The following is a 21054-nucleotide window of genomic DNA, read 5'->3' as shown; positions in this document are numbered from 1 at the left end:
GTGTGTGTGTGTGTGTGTGTGTGTGTGTGTGTGTGTGTATAAATGATCAATATGTGAATGTATTGATTAGGAATTGGTTAGAAATGTGTACAGCCATTTAGTCGTTTCATTTCTATCCCAGGTTGGATGAATGTTCTGGATAACAGATAAATACCCGAGTGTCCTGTGACAGTAACTAATGTATAGAGGAGATCTATGGTGAATATATGTCCACGTTTGCAGCTGCAAGAGTCATTACTTCTAAACTGCAGGAAACACTGTTTCCTTCTCCTGTGAGCTTATAGTTCAGCTGCGTTAGCTCATCACATCCTGCCCTTCAGAAGAGGTCCGAGGGTTATAAAGAATCCTCACTATTGACCATTAGGAGTCAAAGATTTAAAGATGTTTCAGGAGCAGCATGAGGTCACTGTGGAGCGTTTATGACGTCATGTGCACGGTGTCATGACATGATCCCGGAAAAAGAAAATCAGAGGGACCTGATGATGGTTATAGATTAAAATGTGAGCCCACTAATTAGTCTGATCTGATCCGAATATTTAGCTTTCCCCCTCAGCTTTGAGCTCAGTTTACTCCCCGGCGGTGTTGATTAGAGGGTCTTCATGGTTCACGGATGGGAGGCAGGCTTTGATTTGCTAGTTTCATCTCACAGCTGCGCGGAGTTCTCACAAGTGTTCCTCTGGGAAGCCTCTTGGTGCTGATCACAGGCTAATCTTTGCTCTCAAGCTCAACCAGCAGCGTAAACAGAGGCCGGCTGCGATTCCATCCTTGTTTTGATGATTGAAATGTTGAAGGGGTTTGTCTTTGTGAAGCGTTTATCGTGGTGATCACCTGATGGCAGCAGGGTGGACGGAAGGACGGACGTGGACGTCCTCTGTGGTTTAAAGCAGGATTTCCTCCAGTCTGTCCAGCAAAGCTGGCCCCACCGTGACCCCCAGTGACCCACCAGCGCTCTCTGCTTCAGCTTGCTCCTCTCTCTCCTCGAGCTTGTGTTGATTGGCAGATTTGGCCATTTAATTGCTCAGGAAACTTGTGCATCTTGTAAATATGTCAGCTGATTGGTGTTGAACGTTCTCCCCAGTGTTCTGTTTTGATATACAAAATTTGGGGGGAGGCGTTCATTTTACGTGTAATAACTCCATTTAGCACAAGCATTTCACATTTTATTTTAAATCACAGGAATGACTGACTTCGCAATATTCTGTTTTAGTCAAAGCTGTTAGATTTTAATAAACTATTTTATAAGGCAGAAATAATGAACATGAAGTGTCCAGATGGCGCAGCGCTGCCCTCTTGTGGAGATTCGGGGTAACTGTTCATAGGCGCTTTATTGCAGTGTCATAGAAACGCAGTTGGAGCTCCCTAATGGAACTCTGGCAGGAACACATTGTAATTGCATTTCAATAATCTAGATTTATACATGAAGCGTTTGCATTTTGATGGGTTTTTTTTCAGCGTATCAATGGAAGGATTTGTTTGCTTTCTCCACTCGGCGCATGATAAACATGTGAAACTAACGGAGCTGAACTTTTGATCCTTGTGCTGCTGTAGCCGAAGACCTGCTGTTGTGCAGGGGCAAGTCACCTCCTGGTGCACTCACTTCCTTCCTTCCTTCTGTTGTTGACTTAAGATTTGATGATGGTGATGAACAAATGAACCCGTCAGGAACTTGATAAGTAAGCAGATATGGCGAGCGAGCTCACGTCTCGGGCTGTGCTGGCATCCTGCTGCCGCTGTTGTTTACTGATCTTACAGCTGGTAAACAGTTACCTCGTGTGGCTCGGGCAATAATTGTCAGCAGGATTTATCAAAAGGCATTTATTAATCATCATAGCAATGTCACACAAATTCACAAGTGTTTTAAGACATGTCTGGCTCAGTTTGGTGTGTGTCTGAATTCTCTAAACAGTGCAGTTATAAATAAATGACCACAAAGAGAAGGAAAAAAAAGGGTTAAATATTGCAACAGGAAAAATAGAAATCTTATCTTAAGTGAAACAGAACGTTTGTTCAAAAAGAACATTTAGCACCATCTATCCTGTTATGTTCAACGCATCTTATAAAATCATTAATCTCATCTAAAAGCCCCCTACATAAAAAAAAAGGTTTTTCTTTACCGAGCATACAAACACAGCAATCCGTTAGTCGTCCTCTACGTGAGCAGTGTGCCTATCGTCTACAAGAAAGGTGATGTTATAGTCGATATATATTTCAGGAGGAGTGGCGAGGCTCCACACACACCCCCACATCTCAGGTTACCATGGAGAAAAAAAAATGGAGGGGGGGACTTGAACAACCCCATCGGGATAGGGAGGATATCTATACCCAATAAATAGAGAAAACATTTTAAATTAAATGTACAATGTAGCAAGGACAAAATGTCAGCTGTGACAATGCAAACACCAGATGAAGGAGACCTGAATTTACAAACCAGAATTCAGACAAACGCCCCCCCCCCCCCCACAGAACAAAAGTCGATAAACCCGTATGATTTGAAGCATTCCGACCATGTGTACGTTTTTTTTAAAAATTCTTAATGCTTTAGAAAAAGGTTCATATCTCTATTAGTATTTCCATTTCCTCTCTTTCCTAAATACAAGGCCAATGTGGTATAATATCTAGGCTGATCTAGTTTTAGGAAAAACCCAAAAGAATAAATAAAAACAGCACCCCATGAAAACTGCAAACAGCATTTACAAAATTCAGTATTCAAAACGAGATAAGGAAAGAAAAAAAAAGTTCTCTGGTCATCATCATCATCATCATCATCTACCTTCCGCAGTTTGTTCAATGACAGCACCGACTGCTCCTGGGTCAGTGGGGCCGGGGGCCGACATTGAAAGCACCATCTGAGAGTAAACTGGTGTGTTGGTGGCCGCCTGGTCAGCTTGTAAACAGTAACGATGAGTAAACGTTATCCATCCGGCTGTTGGGCAAGTACGAGCAGAAGTGATATTAAATAATGAGAAAGGTAAGAAAGTGAAATAGTCTCTTTGTCCCGTCTGGCAGGAGTTTTGGTTACGGCTGAGGAGGAGCAGGAGAGGAGCTCCGTCACCGGGAGGGGGCGGCCTACAGAGGGGAGAGACGGTTAGCATAGCGCCGTCGCCTTTAAACAGGACGGGCGAAACGGCCGCCGCTCACCAGGCTGAAGGAGTCGTAAATGTTCATCAGCTCCTCCGTGCGGTACTGCTCCAGCACCACCACGTTCGTCAGGCTGGGGTTGCGCTGACGTGCACAGTCCTCGCAGTGCACCACGTACAGCTTCCTGCTGTTGTTCTCACTGGTCACCAGCAACAGGTTGAACACCTCCACCTGGAGAGAGGAGAGGAGAGGCGATGAACAACGAATCAAACGCTCCCTGTCAGACGGCAGCCCGCCACCGTGGCCGCCGCGGGACTCACGTCGCACTCGTTGCAGTAGTACGCAGGCTCGTCTTTGACCCGACTCTGGTAGCAGATCTTTTTCCCCTCAGCGACCAGCTGGTCCCGCAGGATCTGGATGTGCTTCATGGACTGCAGCAGGCAGTGCCTGTCCGGAGGAGACGCTCAGCGGTCAGACGTTATATGACGAAAGGACCCCCCCCCCGTCAACCGTCCGTACTCACTTTAGCATCTTGTAGGTGTCTGGATCCGTAATTTTGACGGTTCGGGCCACATTCCAGGACACGTGAATCATGGGGACGATGGACTTGACCTTCTTGACTTCGTTCCATTCGTACCTTTCCAGGGCCAGCTGGTACTGGTAACCTTCAGACACACGCCTTTGTTAGAAATCAGACTCGGTAACGAGGTGCTCTACCAGCAGGGGGCGCCATCCTCACCATGGAGAGGACCGACGTTCCAGGCGATATTGTTGCACCAGCCGACAGCCTGAACCCAGTGAACGGTTCCGGCGTTGATCCACACCAAATCTCCCGGCCGCTGGATGAAGCGGTACACCGGAATGTTGCTGTTGTACAGGTCCTCCAGCACTGGCCACCAGGACCCCGTCAGGTAGTCCACGCCGTGCCTGAGCACAAAATACAGCGTGATGTTTAAACTCCTACTGTGCCTACTGAATAAGCCGATGTTGGCGTCCACTCACTTTTCACAGAAATCGCTGATGGCCTGCCAGTAGTTCTCATGGACACAGAACCACTCGCAGTCTCCAGGACCAATGTTGATGTTCACTGAACAGAAGTTGTTGTTCTCCTGATGACCTGTTCAAGGCAAAATATTTAAGGTCTTTTAACACATTCCAAAGACCTTTAACTTCTGCTGGAAACGTTTTCTCCATCCCTTTCATCCACTTAAAGGTTAAGATGAAATGTCTTCACATAAAGGGTTCCAACCCTGCTCGTCAAGTACATGGCAGCTCAGGTGATTGGCGCACTTTAACTGTAGTTCTTGCTAAGTGCAGTCAACTTTCAAGAGGCAGGAACTGACTTTACCTGGTGTCCGACTCCCTGGGACTTTCATGTACAGCTGGACGGTGTTCATGCCCAGGATGGTGTGTCCCACGTGGCTCAGCATGTTAGCGCTGGAGGCTACACGCATAAATGCTGGCAGCTTCTGCAGCTCTTGAAGTTGTGACTTCCACCTGAGCAGGAATGGATATTCAGTCAGGCTCCCTGCACTGTTAAACGCGGCCACTAGGTGGCAGTGTCCGCCGTAGCGTGCTCACCTCTTGGGATCTGACAGATCGATATTGGTGCCGAATTTAATGATCTTGCCAGCTGGTTTCTGCTCAGCGCTAAAGAAAAGAAGAACATTTTAGCATTGCTGCTAAAAGCAAAAATATTTTACAAAAATGTCCTATAAAAACAGATTTACTTGCTGCCTTCTTTAGGGACATCCTTGCTGGGACTTTCAGAACTGAGGGATGGCTTCTTTTCATCATCATCCTCATCACTGTCCTTCTCCTCCTGAAGACACCCGATCATTCAGGTAATAAACCACTGCCCTGCATACACCTTTAAACTGGTTCTGGATGTAATATTCACCTGCAGGCTTTCTTGGAAGCTGGAAGCCTGATACTGTGCGTATTTGGCGATGGTGGTGTGGGAGCGGCTGCTCTCGCAGGGCCACGTCTGGCCAGTTCCGCTGGGGTCCCAGTTCTCATCAGCAGGCTGCTGAACTTGAGTCCTGACCTCCACTGCCTGCTCTGCATTGGCCTCCACCAGTGATTTTGTAGAAAACAGGCCCAGGTCTGAAAATAAACGGGACGTTTACGTGACGTTTTCAGGCTGAAACACCAGCCAGCTGAAATGATAACGCGCCGGCAGCAGGAGTGTTTTCAACTTTAGTATCATTTAAAATCAAACTCACTGAGTCGGAGGGATCCAGCCAGGCCTCTGATGACCGTCACTGGGTTTTTGGAGTCGGTACAGAACTGAAGCAGCACAGGGGAGAAGGCATCCCTCTTACTCTCCAGCTGCAGGAAAGAAACACATCAGCTCTGTGGTAACATAAAGTTGTTTTTCTGTATAATTAAGTATTCTTGCGTGGGGTTCTTTCCCCTCCCTTGACAGGAAGTGGACACATGTGCTTACATAGATGCTGGGTGTGGGGGGGTAGAGTTTCTCTCTGGGGATCGGTTCCTCCGAGGACATGACGGGTTTCACCGAGAACGATGGAAGCAAGTAGGACTCTTTAAACTTCCCTTTGACCCTGGCTCCCCTAAAAAAGAACACAGGTTATGTATAGCACGTGTCAGGAGAAACATGAGGAAGAGGGGAAATGGAGCACAGCTGTTGACGACAGGTGCACAGTTTTTAATGAAATCAAATCCACTTACTTGCAGGATCGGATGATTTCACCGGCCGTGTGCTTGATGCCGATCTCCTCCAGGGGAATCCTCTTCTCCTCCACCTCTGAGGCGATGAACGTCTCTCTGTCTCCACTCTCCACTTTAATCAGACGGATCTTCAGCTCCTTCGGGGGTCCGTCTGACAGCGCCTTCAGTTTCAGGAAGTCCGTGGGTCCTAACGAAGATCCGGAGTCAGACTTCCCTTCGCTGGTGGAGGTGGAAGCCATCCTGCGCTTCTTTTTGTCCGAGCCGTGATGGCTCCGGATCTTCTCCGTCCTCTCTTTGCTCTGAAGGTTCAGGTCACCCAGAATTCGGCGGTCCTTCTCTTTGTGGCCCTTATGCCTTTTGTGGTTGGAGCTGGAATGAGTGGAAGATGAGGATGAGGCCATCTCTCGCTTTTCTTTATGCTTCTTTTCTTTTCTCTCCTCGTGTTTCTTGCTGCTACCATGGCCGTGCTTTTTCTTCTCCCCGTTTCTATCTTTCTCTCTGTGCTCCTTTACTTTGTTGGCTTTGCAACCGTCATCTGAGTGGTCGCGGTCCTCGGATTTAACCAGGGAATTCTTGCTGGGAAGTGACTGACGACTGAGCATGACTTCACAGCTCTGGCTCAACTCTGCCAGAGAAGATTCAGAGATGGTCATCAGCAGCTGCTCCTCTTTGATCGCTTTCACAGAGTTTACGGAAGGACTACTCTCCGTTTTGTGAGCACGGAACGTCTCCTCCGTTTCTTCATCTTTCCAATCGGCCGACTCGTCATCCTCCAGCTTCAGCTTCTTGTCCTCCAGAAGGTAGTGGGATGAAGGTGGTGGGACGGCCGGACCTAACGGGTTGGTTGAGTCCGATGTGGGAGAACTGCCCTGCTGCTGGCGGCAGATGTCCGGTCCCAGAGACAACGAAGAGGAGTATTTAACCCCGACGAGCGCCGATGGAGGTGGTCTACCGAAGGGTCCGCCGCGATACGTGTACTTCTGAGTCTCGTGCACAGTGGTTGAAGACTTGAACGTGCTGTTCACACCGGTCTGATGGAGGTGGGGCCTCTGTGGCGGCGGCGAACACGACGGTGTCTCAGAATCGTCGTCGTACTCCTCATCGGCCTCACTCTTAGTCTGCTCTGGGAGGCCGTAAAGTTTGGCCAGGTCGCTGTGCCGATAATTGGTGTTCCCCAAGGCGATTCTGGCGTCCATGCACTGTTTGGGATTGAAAACGATGTTGGGCAGAGGCTTCATGTAGTCCTCCTCCTCTTCGGTGAGGGAGGAGGTGCGGCTGCAGGGGGAAGCTAGCGAACCTTGGCGGCTGAGCACAGGCGGACTGGCGTGCGGGTTGCATCCGAGTTCTTCCTGGCTGGGCTGATGCTTTGTGGCTGGGATGAGGTCCGGAGCAGAGAGGTATCTCTTAACGGGCTGAATGCCGGGAGGGAAGTTGTCAAGGAGCGCGGCGGCGCTCGACTTTTCGCGGTTGTACAACTCCTCCTCCTTTTTGATGGATTCGTCCAGCATGGCCATGATGTTGGCCAGACCGTCGGGGAGCAAAGTGGACAACTCGGAAGGCTCCTCTTCGAACTGGGCGCCGTCGTCTGTGCTCCCCGTCATCTGCTTGTTCAGGACTGCGTGTGTGCTGGAGGACAGGGGTGGAGGAGGAAGGGCTTCTCTTGGAAAAGCCTGGTAGAGTTTGGGGGGCTCCCTAAGTGCCATATTGGGGAGAGAGTGCTGGCTGCCGTCTCTCTCCTTAACCGCGTCTTTGGGTTGGTCAGGTGCAGGTTGCATTGCTGGGGGTTTGTTGGGGTACATTAACTGATTAGTCCCTGAGGTATTGTGTGTGGACGCGGGGCTGAAGGTCACCCCGCTGCTGGACATCTCCCTCTGCCTCTGCTTCTCTCTGGCGTACTCTGTTTGGGGCGTGAGCGGCGGCGGCCGCAACCTTTCCGTGGGAGTCAGGCCGTTTGTTGTGTGAGCTGCTGGACAGGGGGGAACACCGCCACGGCTCAGCCAGGGGTAGGGAGGGGAGGCCTGCGAGCGAGGTGGGGATGTATCCGAGGGAGGCGCAGAGACGGCAGACAGACGGGGAGGTGGGGGTGTCGGCTGACTGCTGCCCGACTTCAGATTCTCCACTGTCGTCTGCTCCGTGCCCTTTGTACTGCATAGTTGCTTCTCTTTCTGTTGCTCCATCCTCCTCCTCTCCTCCTTCCTTTTCAGGTCTCTTTGTTTCCGTTTCTCTTCCATCTTCTTTTTCTCGTGCTCCTCCCGCTCGGCCTCTTTTTTTCTCCTCTCCTCTTCTTGCCTTTCCCACTCTTTTCTCTTCCTTTCCCGCTCCTGCTTTTCCCATTCTCTCTTTTTCTTCTCCAGCCTCTCTAATTCTCTCCTCTTTTCTTCTTCCTCCTGCCTCCTTTTTTTCTCCTGTTCCTGGCGTTCCCATTCCTTTCGCCTTTTCTCCTTCTCCTGTCTGTCGAGTTCCCTCCTTTTCTTTTCGTCCTCGGCCTTTTCCAGCTCCTTCCTCCTTTCCTCATCCTGCTTTTGTCTGATCTCCAACTCCTTCCTCTGCCTCTCTTCTTCTCTTCTCTTTCTTTCCTTCTCCTCTCTGTCCCTCTTCTTCCTCTCTTCAGCCTTCATGTGACCCTCCAACTCTGCGTCGAGCTTGTCCAGAGCCTCTTTAATGGATCGAGGGACTGGAGTTGGCATCGGTGGGTGAACCTGTGGCCGAGCAAGCATTTGCGATGAAACTGGCTCCAGACTTTTCCCAGAGGACAGAAGTGGACTGGTCTGCTGAGGAGCGGTGGTGGAATGAGGAGTGGGGCAGTAGGAAGACACAGATCGAAGAGGAAGATGTGAAATTCTACTTGTAATGACACTGTCTCCTGCCCTCTGGTGCCCTGAGGAGAAAGAAGATGAGGAAAATTCTGTGCGCTGCTCCGGTTCAGCCTCGTAGCGTGACATCTTCCCTTTGCCGGGTTCGTGCTGTGATCTCTGCAGCCCCGGCTGGTGCCCCTGGCTGCCACTAGTGGCCGGCTGCAGGGGTGCATGGAGCTGAGAGGTGGGGCGAGCGACTTGGGGTACTGGCTCTTTTGCTTTCTGCCAACTGTTCAGTCTGCTGCCATTGGTCCCAGTGCAACCAGCAGCAGGAGTGTTTCGCGAGGACTCAGCCACGGTCGCTCCCCTGCTGCTGTAACCACCGATGGAGCAGAAGGCCTGGGATATGGGAAGATTGGGAGTAATTACTGATGTTGGAGTGGAGCTGGCTGGAGGCTGAGGAGGGCTGACGCGATGGTGTTGCTGTGGCCGATCAGGGACTCGACTGTCCAAGCTTCGATTGTGGCTCTGCTGGTGCTGGGGTGGCATCCCTGGAGGTCTGTGGATGCCTGGACTCCCTGCGGACTGACAGGTGGGCCTTCCCTGGTATTTCCATGTTTCCTGGGTCCCACTTTGCTGTTGCTGAGGTACTGATGTGCTGCTGGCTGGAGGAAGTGGAGGCTGGGGACCCAGGCCCGGGTGAGGCTGGAAGTGGCTGTAAGGCACACTGCTGCTGCGGTTGTTGCTGGTAGCGAGAGGATTTGCTGGTGACGAGTGGGCATGTGGTGGTCTACACCCGTCTCCCCTGGTTGGAGTAGCTTTGCTGCCACCTTGGCCACCAATGGAAGGACCATGATTGTCCATGGCCTGACGATGTGGAGGGAATCCCAATTTAGAGCTGGGGTGGGAATGAGAGGACTGCTGGATTACTGCTCGAGGCTGAAATGTGTCCTTCTGTAACTGTGGAGCACATCCCTGCTTGTAGCTTCCCGGAGAAGAGTTTGGTGGTGGGGAGAGGTTTGATACAGTGGAGGGGGCAGGCGGGGACTTCTGGGTATAGCTGCTCATTCCGTGCCTATTCATTTCCTGCGTGGCAAGCAAGAACAGACCATCATGACACTAGTATAAACCAGAGTAAAGAACTGTACTTAATGATAGTCCTAATATTTCCAAAAATAACGCCTTTTCGAACCTGGAACTCCTGTGATTGAAGGTTCTTGCGATCCGAAGCCTGCCAGGGAGCGCTTTCACTCTTGTGAATTGGATTCCAGAAAGCCGGTTTCGGAGGCATCGGGTGCCCCAAAGAGTGATGCTGCGATAAAGACTGGCCAGGAAAGTGCTGGAGTCCACGAGGCAATACCTGCACACAAATGAGAAAGAGACAGTATTTATACTGAAGTGGACAGATAATGATCCAACTTGCTCTTGTTAGAAGCTAAAATGCTGCGTTCCAATGTCGTACCTGATCAGAACTCTTTTTCCTCTTGCTCGGGCTGGGAGTGTCCTCGGCAGCTGGATGAGAAGGAGGGTGCAGGGACGGCACTGGGGTGTGTTGAATGACAGAGTGTTCCCCCAATGGAGGTCCTGGTCTCTTCAGATGCCCCCCTGGCATCTTCACTGGGTAGCCTCTCTATAATGTGCAGAAAGATCAGTCAGGTTGTGATCCAACACTACAGAGAAACTCAATGAGCAGCAGAAATGGGGACGGGGTCTGTCTGTTAGGGTGGTGAAATATGACCAGCCAATTATGAAGCTCCTACCTGGTGCACCTGAGCCCAGCTATCATCTCCAGGCAATGGAAGGCCCCGGGGAATGTGTGGCTCCTGAGCACCCCCAAACTAACACAAACAGGAATTCTCTCTTTAGCTCCTCTTTGTCCGATACATAAGGGTGCCATGAAATCACCTTCACAAGTCAGACTTACTTTCAGAATGTGGTTTGGTCTGTTGGCGAGGTGATGGGGGTTGGGAAGAGGCCCGCTGGCGCCTCCGTAGCCTCCATTATGGAAACGCAGCGAATGTTCTCCAGCCAGGGGCATGAGAGGATGTCCTTGAGGCGGAGGGTGGGAGTCGTACATCTGACACTGTTGCTCCCATGCTCTGTGGGGAGGTGGAGTAGGAAGATGGTGCGGAGGAAGCGGTTGTCTCTGTTGCTCCCTTTGCAGACCTGATATTGGCTGTGGGAGGTCCAGCTTGTCACCTCCTCGCATGGGTCTGGACAGCCAAAAACCAATCGTTTCAATCACAACCCAAAGCAAGAAGCTTCATTTACTTCAAACTTAGGTGATAACATACCCATTATTAAAAAATTTATTGGGATGGCTCAATCCACCGATAGGACCGGGAGGTAGATGGGAAAGAAGTTGGTGTTGGTTCATTCCAGGCAAACACCTGATGAGGAACACACAACGTTGATCGTCCGACCTGATAAACTGCTCCAAATACAGGTCCCGCTTCATGGATTTAAGTGTTTGTAATTATGCCTGTGTTGTCGTGGTTACAGACCTGGCGGAAGGTTGCCAGGCGCGGGCACCCACGGGAGCCCATGGTCCCCGGTTCAGTCCATCCAGAGGGAAGGAATCCCGCGTGCCACGCCCACCAAACTGCTCTACTGCGTGATGCATCCAGCCTGTGGATGTTAAACACTTTTAAAAAAGCTTTCATCGATGCGACTGCTATTTATGTTTACTTATAATAAATAATGTGCATCAAATCACGGTGTGCCAGTGGTCCATGCACTCACCGAACTAGCTGTGTCTGTGAAGCCCTCCACTGCAGCAGAGAGAGGGCCTCAGTCCAGCACTGAGAAGATCTGGAACTTTGTTACTCTGCTTTTAGCACCAAGAACCAAAAGCCTACTGGCTGCAGAGACAAGTTGAGAAGAGAAAGGCAGCACATTACAACTCATTTCTCACTACTGAAAGTATGTATGAGCGCGCTGTAGCTAGGACAACACCCTCAGCTGTGCTAACAGCCTGTAGCATCTTGCAATGAGTCGGTCTGTCTGTAGGAGGAGTCAGAGAGCCAGAGGATTATTCCTGAGACCCAGATGGCTCAGTGGGGCCCTCACCTATGAGGACAGACCTGGGCATACAGTAATCCTTACCATGGGCCTCCTGATAACAGGAGACAGAAGGAGAGACCAAGGGAGAGGCCTTGGCCATGTGCCAATTGTGTGTGTGTGTGTGTGTGTGTGTGTTTATTTGTTTGAAGCAATGCCAAGTGTGCAAGCTGCAGCATCAAGTCAAGTTTGTGTTGATTTCATGCATGCGGGACAAAATAGTGTGCGCTCTTAAGTGGATGAGACTGTGTGTGTGCATGCCCAGTGGATACACTGAGGTTTAATCTCATTACGGCAGGCGTGATGGGGGGGGGTCCATGGCAACAGACGGTCTGAACAAGACAGCGATAGAATAAGAAGAAAAGATGGAGAAGGAAGGATGGGAGGAGGAGCGGTGCCATGAAAACACCCACACACCTTTACAGAACACACAAAAGAAAAGTGTCTTAAAGGGCAAAAATAAAAATCAGATGCGAGTCTCAACCCTCCCTAATTTGACAAGCATCTGATTTCAGGAAGAAAAACACATCACGCACGTCACAGCAATGCCACAATTCTCGTTTCTCTGAACCGCGGTTCAAAATGTTCAAAGCACAGTGATAACAGCCCGAAGTATGTGGCAGATTAACACACACACACACACACACACACACACACACACACACACACACACACACCCCTCTTGCTCAGCAGGGCCTTTTTCCAAGTTTTCCAAAATTAGCTCTGGTATTACAGCAGTCCTCCTCCTACTAGCTCCTCCTCTCCTCCCTTTGTCCTCAGACCAACTCTGGACTTTTCTGTCTCCATTTAAAGCTCAGTAGTGGATCTTTCTATCGCTCTCGTTAGCATTTCTAGCACACTCTGCTCTCCCAGGGGTCGCCCTACGCTACGCATGGCCGTCATTAGAAAACAGGCTCACCCTCTGAAGGAAAAGAAGGAATGCCCGTGCTGTACTTACCCTTAAACTAGCACCAAGTTAGTGATTCACAGTTGTGGAGATGCTCGGCTTCAGCTGCCACTCATCACTCTGGTTTCTCCTCGACCCTGACGCACACACAACACAGGACATCATGAAAGTGAACACAATTCTCTCAGCTGTGACCCAGACTGTCAGCAGCTTTAACCTTCATATCTTGTGCAATATCATGCCAAGCTTTGTGTGTGTGTCTCTCTAATATTGACTGGCAACTTCTTTTGTCCCTTCTTTGACTTTCAAGACAGCAGAGCGTCACAACTTCAGTGTGGAAAGAAAGAAGGTGAAGAGGCGCGGGGGTCATCATCAAGGGGGGGGGAATTTCCACAATGGGAACCACAGTGGGGGCTCGCCTTCTTCTGCTCCTCCCAGGAGCAGACAAGATGAAGCAGAATTCCCGGCCGAGCCACGTGGACGCTCAGAGACGGAGGAATCCTGCAGCCCCAGCTGCGACGTGCTAACGGGGAGATAGCGCAGAGGTGGTAATTACCCCTTTTTAGAGGCTGTGTTTATGCCTGTTGTGACTAACGGTCACCTTATCCAGCCACGAGCCCTGCTATCGCGTTGCAAACCGCCAGTTTAGCGATACGCGGCGCTGAAAACAGATAGCCTCTACCGACGCCAGACTGTGTTGGGTTCCAGCTCAGGTTCCGGTGGACAATAGCTCACGCAGCTGTTAAATAGTGTTCAGGAGAAAACGAAGCGACGCTATAGTGCCTTTGTGACTCATTCGAAAAGGGTTTGCCCCGAACGCCGACGCTTACGGTCAGGTGACCGTGTTTACCATCGCAGATGTGACAACAGGCAGAATTTCTCGGATTCCGTTGCGTCATTTCTCTCATTTCTACTTCCGATCGAGATCATGTGTTGATTAAATGGACATGCAGGAGTGAATTTTTGGTGTGGGAGGGGGGTTTTGAGACAAATTACTTCACTCCAGAGGCGTTACCTCTAAAAACCTTCTGCTTTGATGACTTTGTGACTAGTTTTGGTATCATTTTTTTTTTAACTCTAAGCTTCAGAATGTTGACAGGAAAGAGCAGCTGAAGTTTACCTGCAACACATCATATATTCCAGTAATGTTATATCAGAATGACAAATCCTGTCCCCATTTCAAATCAGAAGTGGAACTCACTCTAGGAAGGGAGGAGACAAGCAGGAAATCATTGTTTAGCAGGAGGCTAACAAGGAGCTGCCAATTCCTCGACAACGTCTGCCAAAAGGTGGGCAGACGTCCGAGAAGGCCATGAGAACGCCACGCCACTCGCTAACCCGAGTCACTCATCTATTCCGGGAGATTTCATGACATGCTGTTTCAAAGCAGCAGTCAAAAATGTTGACATTTGCTGAATGTTTTATAATTATTTCATAATTGGCTCTTCCCCCAGCCTCCCTCCTTCCGTCTCCATGTCTGCTCTTTTCTGTTACGTAACCAGAGCCAGATAGACATCGTGTTCTGGAGGAAATGCTGCACATTTCTGCCTCATGCGCTCTCCCACAGAGCAACAGTCAGATCCTGCATCCGCCCCCCCCCCCCCTCCCGCTGACCGGCCTCGTTGCTCATTCTGGCCTGTATGCAGACGTAAGCAGAGGCCGTTCCAAGACGGTGACGCAGGCTAACGTTGTGTCCACGGCTTTACTCACACCCTCAAGAAGCCCAAAAAAGCTGCCTCGGTAGGAACGCCGTGTGCGGTGGAGGTCACTGGAGGGCACGGCAGCAGCGGTGAGCTGCTTTGGGCAGGGGTGGCTTTTTTGTGGCCCTCCTACGTTTAAAGAATATAAGGTTGTTTTCTGGACCCTTATCACTGAGGAGAAAGAGCCTGTGTTTGCACCTGTTGGGGGGAAATGTTTCTGTTTCCTGTACCCCAGCGCATCGACGCACCACTTGGTTAATGTGGTGCGTTGTTCGGATGTGTGTGACGTTAAAGAGAAAGGGAACAGAGACCGGTGGGCAGAGGAAGCTGTCGTCAGAGCCAGAGGAAGTTGGCCTCCCAAAGGGGCGGGGGGGGGGGGTGTCACAGAAAACTACAAAGGGGCGAGTGGGCGGGGTTTGAAGTCAGAGCTTCCCGCTCGAAGGGATACAAACTATGTTTTTAAGAGTGAAAGTCTTCCGACGGTTAGCAGGCAGATGAGCGCCAACACGGGACTTGTGCACGATTACGAGCGCAGACGTGAAAGGAGACGAGACAGAAAGCTGGTCTGTTCCAGGCACGGCTCCTTCAAACATGTCCCACACAGTCATGTTGAGCAAACACGGCTTCAGCTCATGACTCACGCCACATCTCTCCCCAGAAACAAGACAGTCAAATGGCGTGAAAAGCCGTTTACTCCAGGAAAACACACTCATTGTTGTTTCTAAAGGCCAGGATCAAACATGTGATGTACAAAAACTGGCTGCGAGACGCTCCACACCTGGATTGCGAGGAAAGAATGAATGGGTGTGTAAATCCCGACAAACTAGAACGTCGGCGCGCGCGTGGGCGTCGTGCTGACAGGCGATAACGGCGTATCTGGCACTTTTGCTTTCCTGGGTGACCTTAAAAGCCCCGAACAGTTTCGGGTTCCTCTAAACCAAAACGTCGCTAATGGGAAAACTGCATCTGAATAGAAATTCAAAATCCCCCTCCCTCGTGCCCTGTCATCTACTGCTACTTTTCCACATCCAGGACACGCACACACACACACACACACACACAGAATGCTGTTACTAACCGCTTCCTTGGCAACAGTCGCGTCCTCCGTTATTAAACTAAAGCGGGGAGATACAGAGAAACATGCTTTCTGATCAACATGTTTACGGAGGCGTGGGACAGGCTCACCTCACATGCCATCCTCTCCCTCCCTGGAGTGGAATATTGTGTGTGATCAGCAGTGTGTGAGTGTGTGTGGCAGATCAAACCTGTCCGTCTGTGCCCTGAACGCATCAGTACGTGACAGCGTGTGTGCAGATGGCCTGACCGATGTTTTTAGAGTGGGTGTAATTACGCACCGGTACTCTTGAACAAATGTGACGCCGCCATTTGTTCGGTTGCTCCCGAGGATCCCGACCCCCCACTCTCGCGGATTCCGCAAATACCGACACTGCTGTTATTTTGAGCGTTTCTATAAACACGCTGGCCGGTGTCGTTGAGGCGGAGGAGCGCCGGCGCAGGATGTGAGGGGAGGTAAAACGGGTTTTTTCTCTCCCAAGGTTTCCAAAAGCGTGCGCAACCATGAGTCAGACGCAGTGGGCCGGCTGGCAGCGCTCGGCCGTGGCGCCGTCACCAGCGGCACAGGGCCAGAGATAACTCGGGCTGGACCGATCGAGCAGGCCAACGAACGGTAACGTTCAGAATAGAATAACGCTTAAGGTACAAAACAGTCGAGGAGCCCCCCCGGATCCAGTTCCACGCTGGCCAGCCGAACCTCGCCGACCCAAACCCACCCTTCCCGCTGCTCGACTGACAATCTGACACGCAAAATCTGTTTGTATTGCAAAACAACCCTGTTGCACAGCGGGGTTTTGTTATGTTCCCTAAACGAGGTGTTAGGAAATGAGCTTTCAGCTGAAGCCGACACGCAAACGTTGAGACGCCACATATGTTCCCAAAAGTCACCTAAAGCCCAAACACACAGATCCAGTCCCCCTTCTGTTAACCATTAATGAGATGAGTGAACAATTAAAGCTCACCTACTGACCCATTTCTCAGGACAGTCAACCCAATCAAGGAAAGATCTTAATTAGATCAAAGTAATTCCTCGACTTGTTGAGGACACCCGCCTCCCCCTGCAGATGGGGGTGTTGGGAAAATGCGCGCGCATCACTATTGAGTCAGCAGTCTCACTTAAACATTATGTTGTGTCAGCCTCAAACGTTGCACGGATCCCTCCTCAGCATTCCTGCATACTCGTCATCGCTCGTAGTAAACGCGTGGACGCGCCCGCGCCCGCGCCGATCAAACTGACCGAGGATCCACCTTCAAAGGGACTTTTGGTGTGTTGCGACGGCGTGCAAGCGCACTCCTCCCTTTCTGCCCCGACTCCCGATTATTGCGGGCAATAAGCAGCCAAACAACCCCCCCCCCCCCCCCGCGAGTTTTACATATATGGGAAGTAAGCACCACTAACGAATAATTAACACTAATTACTATCTGCCACGCCGCTGACCACAACGCCGTTCGTTTTGCAACACTAAGCGCACCCAAACCGCGGGGGTGCGCGCCGGATGTGCAGGAATGGCCGCAACTTACCGCGGCTGACCTCTGCGGAGCTGGGGGCGGCAGCGTGGAGGGAGATAAGCGCATCAGGAATGTCTGGCGGTGGAAAAGTCTGCCTCCCCGATACCGGCTCCCAAATAGTTCTGGTGAGCTCTCATGCACCGAGTGTTCCAGGAGCCTGGACCTGACGGACAGCACCAAAACACCACCCCTCCCCCCCCAAAAACGAGAGGTAATGCAAATCGCTTCCTTTCAATCCGGCTGTTTGTGCGTAAGGGTTGACTGGGGGTGGGGGTTTGATGGCTGGCCATTCAGTTTATACGGCTGCCGACCTCAGTGATCCTGCCCACCCCCACTCCTACAGACAGACACGCACAATGGCGTGAGATCGCCTTACACAGGCAATTTCTCTCCCGGTCCTCTACTTCTCCAACGGTGTCCCCAACGGCACCGACCGATGGAGCACAAGTCGATTACAGTTAAAACCCAACAGCGGGGGGAAATCGGACTGAAACGTGAGAACACGCGCACACACGCGAATTAGACACAGTCGGCAGATATAATCAGTGTGAAAAATAAGACCAACAATGAATTCACCTAACAACACACGCACCCCCACCCACCCATTAAAGTTTCCGTCTTCATGACTGTAAAGTGAATGGTTTAGCCACACATTACAACCGGGTTACTCGGCACCGCGGAGCACAAAACCAAAACAAACCCGAGTTTAAACCGACCGTAACGCTGTTCACACTCACCGTTTATCTGCCTTATCTGTGCGGGAGCTCCAGAAATAGGGTTACTTCCCAATAAAAAGGTCCAGGGCTTGAAGGTCCTCACAGTCTCACTTTACCAGCAAGTTAGGGGATTCGAGTTAGCAGAGAAACTCCGACCAGCTGGCTGAGCGGCGAGCGCCTCGGTAATCCTCGCTGCTCTCCGGCGCTTCCTCGTCAAACAAACGTTAAAAAAACTCGATCTTCCAGGCTGAAATCCGGTTAAACGCGCGTATTTTCCGCGATGTTCCGGGGTTTTTATTCCATCTGACGGCTGTAGTCGCTGGGGATTCGGCTTCTCTCCTCCGCCTCGCGCACACAGAGGCGGCCGGGCAGGGCTCGTGCGGCGCTCGGCTGTGTTTTAAAGGGACACGGCCACGCACGAGACAGAGGCGCACACGAGGCTGACGTCAGCGCACTGCCCCGGAATTCCCTGACAGTAAACATGCACGACTGCCTGATTTGGGGGGGGTTGCTGCGTTTTAATCGACGTGGACGCGATTAATAGTGTCTCACCGTCTTTTTCAGAGTGAAAAGCTGTTTAAAGCTGTTTAACAGCTCTGCAGACGGTTCAAAATGAGGAGTTTTAGGTGTTATAAACTTACACAAAGACTCAGACAATCTGAATACAATGTGCCTCAATAAAGAGACTAAAAATGATCATAATGCTCAGAAAAAAAGTACATTTCCCATTATTTATAGGGTGATTAAGACACTATTTAATAGTGAAAATTGCACTATACTATACTATAGTGAATCCTGCATTTCTTGATAACTCTTAAGACATCGGGTAGAATCTCGGATGAGCTGGGCAAAGCTTTGAAAAACAATATGTGACGTTACACCCTCGTTCGGTACGGTTGAACCAGCTGTGTTAGGCGCTGAAGCAGACACATATGTCCAAGATATATTTAGAAAGCGCCTAGTCAGCAAGACGGGAGGTTAAATTAGTGATGTCACTATTTATGTGAGGTGATTACATAAGAGTACGCTTAATTTATGCTCACGGCACTCTTAAAACAACACAAACACAGCTAAAGCATGAATGCCATTTTTTCAAACTGCGATGCTGTCAGTCATAGATGTACAGTTTATATTATATATTCACAGTGTGTTATATTTAACCACTAGTTGAAGTAATTGCATGGTGTGTGTGGCTTCCCTGGTACCACCAGGGGAGATACACACTATTGTTAAGTGAGTATGTTCAATAACGTGCTGTGTTCCGAGTGTCCCAACACAGCGGGGCTGTTTCTCCCACAGACGCCACGTGATTATATACGTCCGTCTTCATTTGTCCAAGAATGCAGACAACACTTGGTCTCATGCAGAAGTGTACAGTGAGCTTTAGTGTCACTGGACAAACTTGGGCTGCCTGACTGGAAACACTTGTTGAGCCAAAGTGGAAGATTTCCTTATATAAAGAAAATTAATAAAGTGAAATGCAAAGTTGATTATATTTTAAATGGTATAATTACCTGTTTTAATCTGCATATGCTGCATGTGATGTTGAGCAGGGACTTTTTATAACATCATCTGGTAGCCATTACACCCTGGATTTCTGCCGTACTTTATTACTTTTCAGTGCTGCTTTCTGGATATTCACCCGTCTGTAAAGTACATCGTCAGCTATTGGCTTTAAATATAGTATTGCTCCTCCTGGTCGCGCTCCTTTAAACAGTGTGTTTACTGTATGAAGAAGTTTTGAATTTTCCTTTTTTTGCCTCCCATGTGTGTGACTTGGTTGAGCTGTAGGTACGTCAAAGTTAAGTATGTGTGTGACTGCAATAAAACGTGTGAGGAGGCCATTACCCTTCAAAGTCAACAGGGAAAAGATTGCTGATTAATGTGGTGGGCGGTGTGTCCCACACAGGCAGCCCCACACGTGGACAACCTCCTCTAAGATATCAAATCTTAGCAACCTTCACATGATGACAAGCTTCCCATGCCTCTCAAGAGAATGGCATGAAGTTGAGAGAGCCAAAGTTTCGTTTGGGCACAGCTGAATGAGTGTGCAGTCGTAGGAGACCGTGTCCCTGGTACAGATAGTACTCCACTGCCTCTGATATGTGGGACTGTGTGTAGGACTGCGTGTGCAGATGCAGCGTACCGTGCGTCAACTTTTTGGTTACGCCGAGAGGCCGACAGACACGATAATCATCACCTCCGCACACACTCACACAGTGCGAGGAGACAGAGTCATGCAGCAAAGCAGACAGACTGGCTTAGCACACCCACACACACAGAATCAACCACACGGCTGAACGGGGCACTACAGTCATGATAATTAGGGCCCTGACTGAAACCCAGGGAGCCAGGCTTTCCCTCGGGTTTCTAACACATCAAGAGTGTGCCTCTACAATATGCTAAACATTAGCTTAGCTTACGCACGGTCAAAGTTACACACACCAAGAAGGACAGTAACAAATTCAGAACCCCTGAAGACTCTTCTTCCTTTAACTCTGTTAAACGACCGTCATGTTACAAAAATAGTTGTATTTCTATGGAAAATATCAAGCACACGAGCATTAAATGATCAGGCTGACATGACTACATGGAAAAATGAAAGTAACAACAAGCCAGTCACTCAATGTAGTGCTTTATTTTAAGAGAAAAAACCAAACCTAGCAACGCTCCCTCTTTATTACTCAAATGTGACTTTGAAAGTGAGATAAAGTGACTCAGAGGCCTTGAAGTTCATGACTGCTGACTTTCACAAACACATTCTTCATGAGTACTGAGATTGTTAAAGGAGCAGCACACAACTCACACCCATGATTTCACAACCTACTTTTAACTAATGAATGGGTGTGTGATGTCGTCTGTTGACCTCCGACTACCATCTTACTCATTCCTTTGACACACATCTGTTACTCAGCCAGACTAACCCCCAAACCGTCTCTCCATATAAGTTAAGTTATTTGATTATATTGAACATGTTTTACCTCCTGACCATAGGCATTTCTAGTCCCTCCTTGTCAGTGGGCCACCATGACACGTCTCTCCTCCTGAAACCACAACATGAAGAGAAAAAAAGGGTCAATACAGAAGTCAAACTGTCACAATAAGGTGGAACAAGCAGCACACAAGTTCAGGGGATGCTTTCTACTCATCAAAAACTTTTCTTGATCAGACTTTTGACAGTTTCCTGACAAATCTATCGTGAGAATGTGGTGTGCAGCATCGCGATTCATCGTTTACCAAAGCTAGGTCTGTGACATTCCCGTGTCAGCTGAAGCAGGCACCAGTTTATCAGTCAAAGGTTCAAAGAGCAGATCTGCCTGCAAAAAATAAGTGGGGGCTACTATGCTAGTCCTTCGACTTGTTTTATCACACATGCCCGTCACGATGTTGGCGTCACAATATTTATGCGTCTTTTGGGTTATGAAACCGCTCCCGAGCGCCGCAGCCAAGATGCACGGCAGGATCTGGACCAGCAGTGTGTGTCGTTCGTGTGCTCCATGTTGAGTCACTCGCACCGTCGA

The 21054-nt window shown here is 49.8% G+C and overlaps 1 protein-coding gene across 3 annotated transcripts in view; it reads right to left on the bottom strand.

Moving 5' to 3' along the window:
• Positions 1-1800: 1800 nt before the first annotated feature.
• The window catches only part of kdm6ba (lysine (K)-specific demethylase 6B, a), a 29972-nt gene continuing 10718 nt past the window's right edge, over positions 1801-21054 (bottom strand). Inside the window, exons 2-23 of one of the 3 annotated variants that reach the window (XM_029839812.1) lie at positions 20515-20577; positions 12586-12671; positions 11310-11428; positions 11072-11195; positions 10862-10957; positions 10492-10780; positions 10328-10405; positions 10030-10197; positions 9760-9927; positions 5773-9653; positions 5528-5654; positions 5304-5409; positions 4979-5184; positions 4809-4900; positions 4660-4728; positions 4427-4575; positions 4081-4195; positions 3818-4005; positions 3602-3743; positions 3399-3525; positions 3139-3309; positions 1801-3066 (exon numbers count right to left, since the gene is read on the bottom strand). In XM_029839812.1, coding sequence (XP_029695672.1) covers positions 3049-3066; positions 3139-3309; positions 3399-3525; positions 3602-3743; positions 3818-4005; positions 4081-4195; positions 4427-4575; positions 4660-4728; positions 4809-4900; positions 4979-5184; positions 5304-5409; positions 5528-5654; positions 5773-9653; positions 9760-9927; positions 10030-10197; positions 10328-10405; positions 10492-10780; positions 10862-10957; positions 11072-11190 — 6309 coding nt within the window. In that variant the 5' untranslated portion in view covers positions 11191-11195; positions 11310-11428; positions 12586-12671; positions 20515-20577 and the 3' untranslated portion in view covers positions 1801-3048. Of the gene's footprint in view, positions 3067-3138; positions 3310-3398; positions 3526-3601; positions 3744-3817; positions 4006-4080; positions 4196-4426; positions 4576-4659; positions 4729-4808; positions 4901-4978; positions 5185-5303; positions 5410-5527; positions 5655-5772; positions 9654-9759; positions 9928-10029; positions 10198-10327; positions 10406-10491; positions 10781-10861; positions 10958-11071; positions 11196-11309; positions 11429-12585; positions 12672-17554; positions 18285-20514; positions 20578-21054 lie in introns of those variants that run through there. The other 2 variants (XM_029839813.1, XM_011606591.2) reach the window with 2 other exon arrangements.

This window comes from Takifugu rubripes, chromosome 8 (genome assembly GCF_901000725.2).
Source record: "Takifugu rubripes chromosome 8, fTakRub1.2, whole genome shotgun sequence".
Lineage (NCBI taxonomy): Eukaryota > Metazoa > Chordata > Actinopteri > Tetraodontiformes > Tetraodontidae > Takifugu > Takifugu rubripes.
The sequence above is the reverse complement of the archived record's forward strand: the minus strand, read 5'-3'. Positions and strand labels throughout refer to the sequence as shown.